The 13,966-nt window shown below is 57.7% G+C and overlaps 1 protein-coding gene across 1 annotated transcript in view; it reads left to right on the top strand.

Moving 5' to 3' along the window:
- The window catches only part of B3GAT1 (beta-1,3-glucuronyltransferase 1), a 28,457-nt gene that overhangs the window by 11,770 nt on the left and 2,721 nt on the right, over positions 1–13,966 (top strand). The window contains exons 2-6 of the mRNA XM_087828696.1: positions 6,685–6,784; positions 6,942–7,088; positions 10,952–11,457; positions 12,152–12,448; positions 13,372–13,472. Coding sequence (XP_087684822.1) covers positions 6,781–6,784; positions 6,942–7,088; positions 10,952–11,457; positions 12,152–12,448; positions 13,372–13,458 — 1,041 coding nt within the window. The 5' untranslated portion in view covers positions 6,685–6,780 and the 3' untranslated portion in view covers positions 13,459–13,472. The remainder of the gene's footprint in view (positions 1–6,684; positions 6,785–6,941; positions 7,089–10,951; positions 11,458–12,151; positions 12,449–13,371; positions 13,473–13,966) is intronic.

Below are 13,966 nucleotides of genomic sequence, written 5' to 3'. Positions count from 1 at the left end.
GAGGCTCTAGTGTTGTGTCCAGGACTATCTGACTTCAGGGCCCAGAATCCCTCCCTGTGCCACTCTTTCAGGCAGAGGAGAGCCAAAGAAGATAGGAGGAGCGTCACAGAAGGCTGTGACCGTGGTTAGGTTCTGCCGTCAGCATCAGACTCTGGGGGCGCCAGACAGGAGCTGAGAGTCAGGAGGGGACCTGGCCTTTTGGTTGTGGTGGACAAACTCTAAGATGTCCCCACGGCCCCTGATTCCTGCTGCCCATGCCTTTGTGTGAAGGTGTCCCCTCAGTGTGGATGGCACCTGTGGCTAGACTCTAACCAACAGCACGTGGCAGAAGTGACATGCCATCACTCCTGCAATTACATTATGTATGTAGGACTCCATCTTGTTAGCAGACTTTCTCTAAATTCCCTCCTTGCTGGCTGGATGAAGTAAGTGGCCACTGGAGAAACCCGTGTGGCCACTGGAACTGCAAGCAGCCTCCAGGAACTGAGGGCAGCCCACAGCCCGCAGGAAGTGCAGCCCTCAGTCCTGTCACCACCAGGTAGTGGACTTTGCCAACAACCTGAGGAAGCCTGAAGCAGGCTCTTCGCCAGCAGCCCTCTGCAGGGGAGCGCAGCCCATGAGACCCCAGCCAGAGGCCCCTGCTAGGCGTGCCTGGGCTCCTGACCCTCAGAAAATAAGATAACAGGCGCATGTCTTTTCAAGCTACATGCTAGACAGCAGTAGAAAACTAATGCACTTGTCTTGGAAGCAGTGACATTCTTTTCAAAAAGCTGGGATGGCCTCTCAAATGGACCCAGGGCAGGGATGGAAACACAGCAAGGAGGGAGGGAAAGGATATTGTGGAGGTGACACTTTCCAAGACCAAACCTCTCCCCTGGCCTGGTCCAACCCAAATGCCACCAGGGTTGCAGGGGTCTCTGCAGGGACTGCTTCCCAGCCCACACACCCCAGAGCTGGTCCTGACCATCACTGAGCGGCCATGCACTGCTCTCTGTCTGGTTGGGACTGTCCACTGTCCTGTGGGTGATCCGTATGTTCCTGCCGAACGCCTTCCCTCCCCCAGTCCTGCACTGTCACCTCCCCAGGGCCTACCACATGGTGGCTCTCACAGGGCGTGCTCCACAGGCCTGGTGACCATTGTCCGCAGTTCTCCGTCTGGTCTGCATCCTCCAGCCAGCTGTCTCCCTGGCCACTGCGCTCCACCCTGTCCCCACTGTTGAGGAGCTAGGCCATCTGTGTGCTCAGGCCCCAGCCGAGAGCAGCACCATGATGTCCCCACAAATGAAGCCCCTGGTTTTTGCTTCAAGGAGGCCTGTGGTGAGCAGACACCCTTCTGCCTGAAGACAGTGAGCTGCTTGACTCGGGGAACTTCAGGAAACTGCTGGGGCCGGTACCTTCTGTTCGGGCTCCTACAGTGACCGGAGTGGACTTCGCTTCACAGCACCCATGGAACCAAACCCCAATTTTCCTTTTTCACTGAATCCGAATAAAATCTAATTCAAAAACTGTATCTAAAAAAAGAAAGAGAAAAAGAAAGGAACAACCCCAAACAAACAATGAATTGCATTTCTTGACCCTTGGGCTGGAAGAAAACCAGAGCGTAAAATGTCCTTTGCACTAACCTGAGCTGACCCAACACCCCCGCTGCCCGAGCCCTCAGCTTGGTTTTCCAGGTTAGGAGGGAGGAAGATGGTGAGAAATCTGGAACCCACACTGCTGCCACCCTTCCCGTCAGAAGTCCCCAGGAGTGAGAGCCAGCAGTGGCTGGACCACGAGGGAGAACATGGACCTTCCAGGGCCTGGGCTTTCACCCCCTCAGCGCCATGAGAGCGTGTGGGGAGCCTCTTCCTGGAGCACTCGGCCTAAACACTGGCTGGCAGAGCAGACTTGGGGCCCAGCAGGCTCAGGAGCTCTGGTCCTGAGGGTGGCCTGGGGACCAGAGCAAGTGCTGGCTCTGCAGTGGGGGAGGCAGAGGGAGGCAGGGTTGTGCCAATTCAGAGGCCAGAGCCTGAGCGGCTCCAGCGGCGATTACCTCCGGGACCTTGAGCTGATCATGTGACCCTTCTGAGCCTCAGTTTCCTCGTACATGAAAAGGACATCTCCCTGCTTGCCTCGTAGGGCTGCTGTGAAGATCAGAGGACTGGGCTTTATGGAAAAGGATCCTGCTGGCCCAGCACGGGTGTTACTGAGAAGGCTTGCGATTCTCACCAAGCATCCCATCGAGACCTCACTTTATTTCTTTGAGTGGAATGAGCTATTGGATCCCTGTCCCCTACTCTCCCTTCCCCTCCAGGTGATGGGGCAGGGGAGGAAGAAGAGCAGGGAGAGGCCAAGCCTGTGCCCTGTACGCCCAACAGGAGTTGGTGGCTAGAGGCCAGGGCCAGGCTGGGGGTGGAGTGGACAGTGGCCGGGGTTGCAGGAGGAAGGGCGGGTTAATGAAGTGTGGATTGACTGGCCCGGGAGCTGATTAGTTCTGGCACTGGGCTTTTCCTGAGCAGAGGCAGAAGAATCGATACTAATCCCTTGATCCATTTAGGAGTTCCTATGGATCTCTGGGACAAATCCTGCCTCCCTTTGATAGGGGAACTGTCTGGAGCTGGAGCTGGAGCTGGAGCCTTGACTAGCATCCGTCCCCCATCTTCTTTCAAAATGTCCCCTCCTTCTGCCTCCTGTTGCCACCTCCCTGCTCCCGTGCCCAGAAGGCTGGCACCTGCCCCAGCACCCCCCCCCCCATCCTCACCCCTTCTGGGCCTGACCAGTGGAGCCATGGAACTGGCTCTGCTCCTCCACAAGGAGGCTTCAGCATCTGTCTCCCCACCCCCGGGACTTGGGCTCTCAGATGACGAAGGCCGGCTTTTCCTGCACATATACAGCAGAAGCTCTCTTAGCCAGCGTCTCCTTGACCGCTTGACCTAGGTAGTACATGGGCCGGTCTCCGTGTTTCATCCTCAAGCACTCCAGTGGTGTCCGGGCCAGTGCAATGCTGCGTCTCCCCTCTGGTGGCCGCTTCTGCTCACAACAGTTGAGTCACATGCTGGCCTGGAGTCCGAGGGTCTGTAATGTTTGTTCCTAACCTGTTTTTAAAGATCATGCTTGTGATCCTTACCTCAGAATATTATATAAACCATGAAACATGGGCTGGAAAGAGATGTGTTGTTTTTGTGAAACCTAAGTTGAACGGTGGAAAAAGTCATAAAAATTCTAAAGGATGCTGCATGCAGATCGCACACCAAGTGCCCTTCAGGTCTTGGATCACTTTAAAGAAATTAACATGGAGGTCACGGGTGGTGCACTATGGTGGGCATAATGCCAGAAATGTGCAGCAGAATGCCCCAGCGGCCTGGCACCCAGGCAAAGGCCGAGGGGCTGCATGGAGAGAGTGGGAGTGCTGGAAGCAAACCAGCCATGAGTGGTTGGGATTTGAGGGAACATGGCCCCATGTGGTGCAGTAATGGGGAGACATCATCTACTGGACTCTTGCCTCTTTCATCGTTACTTAAGTTGAAACATGCATCACATGTGTGTATCATTTGAAGGACTGTCGCTTTAACAGACTCCTTTGGCCAACCAAAGCACTGTTTGCAACCTTACTTAGTAGCATGGTTTATCATCTATCAGAGACAAGTGTCTTGGATGGTTTCTGAGTTTGTTTGTAACTGACACTCATCAAACACACACACACGTGTGCATGCACACATATGCACACACACACTCAGTCTCTGCAACATTGGTCCTTACCACACATCAGCCTGAGCTGTGTAAGTCCCTCCTTCCCTCGGGCTCGGAGGTGCTAGAAGGAAGCCCTGGCACCTCTCCCAGGCTGCTGCATTGCCCAGAGATTCCAGCACACAACTTGCCCACTATAGGTGCTGACTCAATATTTGTTGAATGGAAGGAAGTAAGCCTTCTCTTCAGAAACCAGGGACATTGATGAGGTGCCTTTTGAACACCTGCAGACTCAGTAGAAAGCCTTTCCATGCATTTGGAATTGTCCATCCTGGCAGCCACCCTTACACCTAACCCTGCCTCCCCAGGCCCAACCTCTCCTGAGAGCCTGACTGGCTCTGTGCCAGCCTTGGACACATCAGAGCCTTCCTATCTGGGTCCAGATACCTCCTAGTTCTCATGCACAGCTCATGATACCCTAAAACCCTTAGATTCCTATAAATAGGTCTTTCCCAATGTGGGCAGTCTCCCTGGGTAATCCCTCAAATTATGATGGAGTTCATGGGAAGCAGGTATGTCAGCCTCTTGCTTTGACTTTGGCCTGAATGCCCACTTGACTCGCCTTTCCCCAAGCAGAATATATCTTCATTCTCATGGAGCCGTAACTGTTGATAAAATAACAGAGCTGAAAATTCATTCAAACTTTTACAATCGGCCTCCATATTTTAAAGATGAAGTTACAGGCCGAGGAGGGCAAACAGTGGCTCCCCATTCCCCAGTGGGGAACCGACCAGACCACTGTCCAGGCTGCTTTCTCCCCACCTCCCTACCCCTGGGCAGCAGACCCTGGGTCCCCACACTCCTTCATGCCTGCACAGTCTGCTTCAGCCACACCTGGCCGCCTCCACCCGACTCCCTCAAACACCTCCTTCTCCCTGCCCTGCCCCTGCCCCTGCCCCTTCTCCTGGCTGCTGGGTGTGGCCAAGCCCTTCCTCCGTCCTGGTGTTGACTCTTCTGCCTGCTTCCACCGAAGGTCCAGAGCAATGCCAGGCTCTGTGGTGGATGCAGCCTGCAGAGATGAGCCTGGGGCCACAGACAAGCTGTGGGCCTTCCTCCAAGGCCCCGGGCAGAAGGCTGTGGTGAGCTAGGATCCTTGCAGCCTCATCTCAGACCTGTACCTCAGATCTGAGGTTGGGGTAGGTGCAGCCTCCCCCTGCCCCAGGCCCTCCCACAGGTCCCCCTGCCCTCTGCCCCAGGCCCCCTCACTCAGGTCACACCCTCCCAGGGCCCCCACAGCCCTAAGTTCCCCCCTTTTTCGAGCCCTACCCCCAAGTCCAGGCCCCATTTCCCACAAACCCTCCCCTGCTGGCCAGTGGGCTTTCTCTAAGGCTGGGGGCTCACCCTGTTCTGCTTAATAACCACCTGGTAATTAGCTCCACGATTTTGCTACTATGCTTATAATAGCCTCCATTAAAGTTATGGGATTTTCAAGCCGTAATGGCTTCCAGAGTAATTAATGCACAACTGGGTGTATTGCTAAGCTTATTTTTAGAGTTTTCCTCCCTCATCCCCCCTCCCTTTCCTGTCTTAGATACCTTGACCAGAAAGACAAAATGGGACAGAACTCTCTCTCCACGGCTCCCTTGCAGCCTTGCCCCCCCTTGCCCCCTTCCTGCTCCTGTCTCCAGGAAGTGCTGTGACAGCAGAGGTGGCTTTGGTGGAGGAGGGTGGCTCTGTGCCAGGGCCTATATGTGTCCTTGTGCTCATCCCATGCCTGATAAGACTTGGTGGGGCCTCTCAGCCTAGGATCTCCCTTCCCATGCACCTGATTGCAGCAGACCAAAGGGCCTGGGTTTATGTCTGGCTGTCTGGCTCCATGTCTGGCTGTGACCTTGGACAAGCCACTGATTAATTTTCTGCTTATTGTGAAATAGCGATAAGGACAGCATATGTCACGCTTCGCAGTTTGCTTCAGCCACACCTGGCTGCCTCCGCCCGACTCCCTCAGTCATCTTTCTCCCTGCCCTGCCCCTGCCCCTCTCCTGGCCTCTGGGCGTGGCCAAGCACTTCCTCCTGGTGTTGGCTCTGCTTGCTGTAATACTAAACATGAACTGCTGAGTGTCACCTGGGGCACCATAAATGCTATCTTAACAGCTATTATTACTAACAGCCCAGCAGATAAGCAGGGCATTGAGCAAGTGCCAAAGGTGGAAGGCATGGAATAGAGAGGCTGCCCAGAGGGACAGAGCGGAAGCAGCTACGTGTGCATGCAGGCAGCACGCTGACACGCACACCAGACTGCTCGAAGCTCGCCTCGCGTGGCTTTCTCCACCCAGAACCTAGGGCTCTCCTCAAGATAAAGGGCGTATGAAAGAGAACGCAGAGGAAACCTCCAGCCTTTTAGAAGCTCCCCTGTCTTCTATCAAATGGCCTAGGATCAGCCAGCCCTTTGCAGCCCCATCTGTGGTCTTGGAGTGGTCACATGGGACTGGGGTTGGGGGTGTGATATGAGGCTACTCTGCTTCATTACACCCCTTTATCCAGGCTGTGAAAAAAAATATCTGGGTCCAAACAAGGGGACAGCACAGCCTTGAGCATTCAGTATGTGTGCATCAGGTGCCATCCTAAGGGCTTCCTAGGCTCTTCTTTAATTCTCAGAGCCACCTTGTAAAGTAGAAACTGATGGCGCCCGTTTCGTACATGAGAAAACTGCGGCATGTACTGTTGCTGTGGCAAAGGAACTATAGCTTGTTGGTAGCATAGTTCGTGTTTAAACCAAGGCAGGTGTATCTGAAGTCTGTGCCCTTAAGCTCTGCGCCCCGCTGAGCGCCAGGGTGTGGCAGAGTCACGTCACCATTTCAGTCGGGAGCAGAGGTCCGCTTCCCCCGGGTAGGCGGGCAGCAGGGTCCTCCGGGAGAAGGAAGTCCGAGCTCCACCGAGACAACCTGGAGCTGGGCCGGCCCTTCTGGACGCCTGCCCGCCCCAGGTCTCTGGCCAGCCACTTCTGCTCTCTTTCAGGTACGCGCCTTGCAGGGTCCCTGACTGTGCCCGAGCAGCCACCCCTTCTGAAACTGAAACTCTAGCCTGGCTGGACTCTGCAAGCCTGCATCCGCAATGGGTGGGTTCTGAGCGCCGGTAAGGCCTGCTAGCCAGCATGCGGCTTCTCTGTTGTCCCCGTGTCTGGCCCGTCCGGCCCATTCCTGTTCTTTTCTCCCCTGTGCGTGTCACCGTGTGCCGCCCGGCGCCACCCCTCTCCTGACCTCGCTGCTGCTCAGGTAACGAGGAGCTGTGGGCCCCGCCAGCCGTGGAGATGCCGAAAAGACGGGACGTCCTTGCAGTCGTGCTCATCGTGCTGCCCTGGACGCTGCTGGTCACCGTGTGGCACCAGAGCACCATCGCGCCGCTGCTGTCGGCACACAAGGGTGAGCCCCCAGCCAGGGTCAGCAGCGAGAGAGCACAGCCGGTGCTGCTGGAGTCTTATTTCCATTTACCAAGCAGCTGGGGGGAGCCGTGAGGATGATCCAGGCCGATAGCCTGACCCGTCTAGGGGTCTTGGCCCTTTTGGGAACCTGGTGGATGCTGCCCCCCCCCACACACACACACACCTCGGGTCCAGTGCTAGCACAGCAAGGACAGGGCGCACTCAGCAGCAGTGGGGTGGGGTGAAGAGGGTCCTTGGCCTGCGTCGTGTCTTAGAATCTTCCAAGGAGAATACATTATTCACCCCTCTTTTTCTGGTTATGTTATTGGCGGAAGTGGGGGATCCTTTCCCCCACTGAGTGCTGGGGGTGGAATCCTTACGATACCTTGAGAAAAATAACTTTCCAAGACTTGCACAGGACGATTGGTGATTTTTATTTGTGTGGAATTACATCCCTGGGTTTCCAAAATCCCATTTCCCTGAAGTGCAGATGGGGCTTCAGTGGAGCTAGAAGCAAAGCCGGTATCCAGAGTTTCCGTCCCACGTTGCAGCCGGGTCCGGGTCACCATCAGGCTGCTTGCAGTCCATTAGTCCATAGTGTGTGGGATCCACACAGCCATGGGCCACGCGGGTGAATGCGGGAGAGCAAAGAGCGCATGCCCCCTGCAACAAGAGTCCAAAAGGCGCAAGAGAAAACCAGGAGAGTGAACTTCCTTGTTCAGGGAATTAAGATCCCAGATCTTCCCGCACTTGCGGTGGCCACACCCATTCTGGCCAATGACCTCTGTTCCTAGGCGTGACTGACAGCAAACACCTTCCCAACACTACCCCAGCTTTACTGGGCATGCGTCTGCCTTCCCTTTGCTGCAGCTTCCTGGTGAAGCTGTCCAAATGACACGCCTATAACATCCGGCCTTCCCTTTGCTCCGTTCCGATTATTAATAACTAGGTTAATTACAACGCTACCAGGTAGGCAGCCCTGACCGAGTCTGACCTAGTGACATAGGCCTAGCCAGAGGAAAAGCCCCACAGAGCTCTTCCGGGAGACCTGGGCTGAGTCCTGAGCTCCCCCTCCACCAGGCTACCTTTTCCTCTGCCGCTGAGGATCCCTCCACCCCCAACCCTCCCTGTGCCCGCATCTGGCCTGCGCCTCATGCCTTCAGTCTTTAGCCATGCTCCTCTCCCCTCTGCACTTCGCACCCCCACAGACCCAACACTCCAGGCAGCAGTTCTCCCACTGATGTGTACGCAGTATGACATGGGGAGCAAAATAAAACGTGAAGGCACCTGGCCCATCTCAGCGAGAGATGATGAGGGCCCCGGGTAGGGCCTGAAACTCTGCATGTAGCCATAACCCCAAGTGACTGGGATGCAGGCCGTAGCCAAGAATCACAGCTGAAGCCAGGCTGCTCTACACAGTGACACGTCTGGCCCTGCTCAGCCCCAGCGGTTCCCAAAGCCTCAGTGACGGAGGGCCAACCTGAGCATCGCTAACTTCCCACTGCCAAGTGCTGGGCCCTTAGAGCCTGTCCCCCGACAGTCATCCTCTCCTCCCAACTCCAACGTCCCTCTTTGGTGCTTGTGACTCTAGAAGTGTTTTCCTTCCGCAGCTACATCTGGGCAGAGGGGTTAAACTACCATCTACAGAGTGGCATGACTTCATGTGCTCTCCTTCCTGGCAGAGCTCCAGGGTCAAAGGTGTCAGGCTGCTTTGCTCAGCACTGATCTCATGCCTTGGGACAAGGACATGGCCTCCTGTCCCCGAGCACACCAAGAGGGGCTGAACAGAAGCTGCAGCAAAATGAAGTCAGAGTCCCAGGGAGACCCTCATGACCCAAAGGTTGTAGAAACCACGAAGCCAGTGGGAAGGGCTGAGCTCAGGCTGTGGCCGAGCCTGATGTGTGGAGGACTCTCTCAAGGCATAGAGCTACCTGCTTTTGAGGGTCTGAATGGCAGAAAGATGCGGAAAATGCTCTAAATCTTCTTCCCAGTTCTTGGCTTTCCAAACTTTACTGACAGGATAAATCGGTCCTTATATAGCTTCATCAGAATCCCAGTCGCTCATCTCTCTTTCCTTAAACTTGTTCTCTTTTCACAGTTTGACCCAAAACTCCAAAAAGTAACCTTTGATCAGCTGTGTCTGTGCTTGTCTCCCACCCCTGCACTTGCACCCATGGCATCGTGCCCACAGCCTGAGGAGCAGCTCCCAGCTTGTGCTGTGGGCCTTGCTGCCCCATTAGCGTGTGTGAACCCTGGCAGTGCCGGGAGCAGGTCTTCTCCTGGGCTCATCTGTGTCTCTCACAGAGCCCAGGGTCACACCTCACACAAGAACCCACACAAGCCACGTGCTAATGACTGGTGGGGAGGAGGGAAAGTGACACAATGGCTGACTCACAGTGTCCTCCCCAGGGCCACTCCTCAGCCCTTTCACTGCTCATTGCATCTTTTCCATAGCTGCAAGAAGCTGAGAGGACAGGCTAGCTACTGTCCTCTTCTCTACAAGAGGACATGACAGTAACGGCCTCACCATGTTCCAGGACCTCCCTGGTTCCAGGACCATGTACCGACTCCTTAACCCATAGTGGAGCTCAGTGAAGTAGGTGCTGCGGTTAGCTCCCCTTTATAGTTGCCCAGATTGAGAAACCAGAAGCTAAGTGGCAGAAATGGGCAGCTTCTGCGCCCAGGCAGGAGGGTTCTTAGGTGTGTCCTCTGACCATGATCACCTCCTGCTAGATGGTATGAGAGAGGTGAGGGCCACACAGTCGCTCACACAGAAAGACATAAGTGGGGAGAGGGGCTCGTTGAGAACATGGCCACCAATGGCCCTGAGTTCTCCTCTTGATGGACTAGTAGCTTCACTAGGGGGAATGCCCAGGATGGAAGGGGAGACGTGGTCGCTGGAACTGCCCCAGTTGGAGCGGGCTGTCCTCTGGAAGGAGTGGGCTCTCCCTACCCAGAGTACTTCCCAGCGGCCAGGCCTCTGCAGGTTTTCACACGATGTCCTTGGGAAGATATGGGTAAGCGTTAGCTGGGTGCTGGGACAGTTAGGGTCAGTGGTGCGGTTAGCCTCCCAGGTGGTTGAATGAGTGCCTCCAGAAAGTGCAGATCGGGAGACCGACATCAGACCGGCAGGAGAGCTAAAGCAGGTCTCCGCCCATCCTTTTGTGTACACCAAAGTGTCAGAACACCTCAAAGCAGAAAGGACAGGTTCGGGATCCAGAATTATCTTGAGAACTGTGGGCAAAATCCTGGAATAAAATGAGGAAGTTAGATATTAAATTCTGCAGAGGTTCAAAGAATGGAGTGCGCAGGTCTGGGAGGGAAGAGGCCCTATTGGGCTAGCGCGTTTGTGAAAAATCGGGGTGCGCCAACCTCACACTTCAGGGTTCACAGTGGCATGAAAGCACTAACCCTGCTCTGGGCACTGTGGCGTCTGCATCACAGGGTGGCCGTGGCAGTGCCAGGGTGTCCTGCAGCCCCAACGCTGTGTGGCAGTGCGGTCAGCTCCGGCCAGATGAGGGGGGCACTGGGCTGGGGAGGGTCGGATACTTTGTCACAGAAAACTCAACATGCAGGAGCTGCAGATGCAGCCCTGGGACCTGCCGGCTGCCTCCACGCAGCCACAGAGCGGTCGGGTGCGGGAGGAGGAAGAGGTCACCCTGCTGTCTGGGGCTCAGAGCCAGGAACCTGCGGGATCCCAGGGGTGCTGCGGGCGCTCAGAGGCAGAGCCCCGGGCAGGGGTCCGAGACATTCCCCGGAGGCGCAGAGGGCAGGTTCCGCCTTGGCAGGGCGGGGGGCATCCTGCCGGTCGGTACCCGAGGCCAGAGCCAGCTCGGTGCCCACGCGGCCTTGCCCGCCCCACAGGTGACGGCGCCGAGCGGCGGCCCGTCCCGCCGGGCGCGGACCCCAGGGAGTACTGCGCGTCCGACCGCGACATCGTGGAGGTGGTGCGCACCGAGTACGTGTACACGCGGCCGCCGCCCTGGTCCGACACGCTGCCCACCATCCACGTGGTGACGCCCACCTACAGCCGCCCGGTGCAGAAGGCCGAGCTCACGCGCCTGGCCAACACGCTGCTGCACGTGCCCAACCTGCACTGGCTGGTCGTGGAGGACGCGCCGCAGCGCACGCCGCTGGCCACGCGCCTGCTGCGCGACACCGGACTCAACTACACGCACCTGCACGTGGAGACGCCGCGCAACTACAAGCTGCGGGGCGACGCCCGCGACCCGCGCATCCCGCGGGGCACCGTGCAGCGCAACCTGGCCCTGCGCTGGCTGCGCGAGACCTTCCCCCGCAACGCCAGCCAGCCCGGCGTGGTCTACTTCGCGGACGACGACAACACCTACAGCCTGGAGCTCTTCGAGGAGGTCGGACCCGGCGGGCGCGGGCGCGGGGAGGGGGCTGGGGGACGCGGGGAGAGGGGGCGCTCGGGCGGGGACGCGCGGGGATGCCCGGGAGGGGGGCGGGTGCGGGCCCTGGGCTGCGGGGAAGCGGAGCGGGCGGGCGGGTGCGGGCCCTGGGCGGCGGGGAAGCGGAGCGGGCGGGCGGGTGCGGGCCCTGGGCGGCGGGGAAGCGGAGCGGGCGGGTGCGGGCCCTGGGCGGCGGGGAAGCGGAGCAGGCGGGTGCGGGCCCTGGGCGGCGGGGAAGCGGAGCCGGCGGGTGCGGGCCTCAGCAGCCCCCCGGTGGAGGAAAAGGAGGAAAAGGTGCTCGAGCTGCTGCTCCCCCCCCGCCCCGGAGCCGTCTGCGGGGGGGACCGGTGTCAGTGTCCTTGGGGTTTGCGGGTCACGGTCGTGCGGAGGAGGGGAGGGTCGCGTCGGACTGAATTGGAAAGACGGGTTTTTCAGCAAGAAAGTGGCAGGAGGCGCGTGGAGAGGAGGGAGGCCGGGTGGTTGGAGGGGCCGGGCTCCTGCGCAGATGCCCCACCGGCCATCCCGTCCGCAGACAGGACCAGCCTGTGCCCCTGACGGGCCTCAGGCGGCCGGCGAGTGCAGGCCCCCGACGACTCCCTCCCGCGGGGCCCGCGCCGCCCCCGGCCGGGCGCTGACTGCGGCCGCCTTGCAGATGCGCAGCACCAGGAGGGTGTCCGTGTGGCCCGTCGCCTTCGCCGGCGGCCTTCGGTACGAGGCCCCGCGGGTCAACGGGGCGGGGAAGGTGGTCGGCTGGAAGACGGTGTTTGACCCCCACCGGCCCTTCGCGATCGACATGGCCGGGTTCGCCGTGAACCTGCGGCTCATCCTGCAGCGGAGCCAGGCCTACTTCAAGCTGCGCGGCGTGAAGGGCGGCTACCAGGAGAGCAGCCTCCTCCGCGAGCTCGTCACGCTCAACGACCTGGAGCCCAAGGCCGCCAACTGCACCAAGGTGGGCCCCGCAGCGCCCGGGGCCGAGGGCGGGCGTTCCCACGCTCCTCCGGGCCCTCCCTAGGGTCGGGAGCAGGAGACCAAGGCTTCCCAACGGCCCTGCAAAGAGCCAGCCCAGAGCCAGCCCCGAACCCCCGCCAGGAAGGCGCTCACCGCCTGTTCCGCAGCCGGGCTAGTGTCAGGGAAGTGGGGAGGGTGGTGATCAGTGAGGCAGGGCCAGGGACTGTCCCCTCTCACCTCAAAAGAGCTGCGATCCACCACCTCCCTGCAATTACCGTACATGTGTACACACAGATGGACAAATGCATGCACAGACACACACACACACACACACTTTTCCTAGTTTGAAATTCTCCAGCTAGGACCTGGGCTCTCACCTGGCTGAGCTGAAGGCTCCAGAACAATCTTCTGCCTCTCTAGACAGACCCACAAGAAACCCGGGGGGGCCCTGGCCTGTATGGCTCAGCCGGTTCAGCATCTTCCTGTGCACAGAAAGGTCGCTGGCTTCATTCCCAGTCAGGGCACATGCGCAGGTTGCAGGCTTGATCCCTGGCTGGGGTGAGTGCAGGAGGCAGCCAACTGATATTTCTCCCTCTCCCTTCTAAAGTCAATAAAAACTTTTTTTTTTTTTTTAAACGAACATGAAGGAGAATGAGAAGCCAGAGGAATCTTCGGATTTATTTGTCTATTTTTCTGTAGTTGTACACTTTCTGTTTCCAGCAGCTATTTTGAATGCATCATATGTACAAACAGCAAGAGTGAGGGAGTAGGTAGAAATAAAGAACAGTGGAGAAAATCCTGATGGAACAAGGGCAGAAAGGGAGGGGCAAGAGAAATACTTGCAGAGTGTGGGCAGGGGCAGGAGATGGGCAGGGAGAGGTCAGGGGGCCTGTCTCACGTTGTTTCATGTCTCTGGACACACAGATCCTGGTCTGGCACACACGGACAGAGAAGCCGGTGCTGGTGAATGAGGGGAAGAAAGGCTTCACTGACCCCACCGTGGAGATCTGAGCCCCAGGATACAGGTACGGCGGGGCCGAGGGCAGCGAGCACTGGGCAGGGGTGTACCAAGTTTGGACACAGAATAAATCTTCCAAGACTTTTCCTCTTGGTCTTTCATTGTGAGGAAACAAAAGGAGAAGAGGCGTAACTGAAGTCCCCTTCCCATTGTGCTGTCTGGAAATTAACAGGAACCAACTTCTGCCACACAGCTGGGCCCTTCGGCCACCACGCCTCGGAAGCCTCTCCTTCCAGCATTGCCTGCTTACTCCTATTATTCTGGCCACGACACCTGTCCCATTGCAAGGCGCTACTGTGTACTCACTCCCAGGCTGCCTTTCCCTGTGGCCTCCTCCTTGGTCATGCCGCTGTGACAGGGACCCTCACTTACTGCTTCCATCTCACCTAGATGTCCCCATGTCTCTCAACAGTAACAGTGTAATGCCATGGTGAAAGCGTGGACCCCAGAGCCTGATTCGGCTCCTGGCCTACCACTTTCCACTGTCTGACCTTTCTTTCT

Source organism: Miniopterus natalensis, chromosome 20, assembly GCF_054644295.1.
Source record: "Miniopterus natalensis isolate mMinNat1 chromosome 20, mMinNat1.hap1, whole genome shotgun sequence".
In the NCBI taxonomy this organism is placed as follows: Eukaryota; Metazoa; Chordata; class Mammalia; order Chiroptera; family Miniopteridae; genus Miniopterus; species Miniopterus natalensis.
Note: the sequence above shows the minus strand (reverse complement) of the source record. Positions and strands in the feature narration are given on the sequence as shown.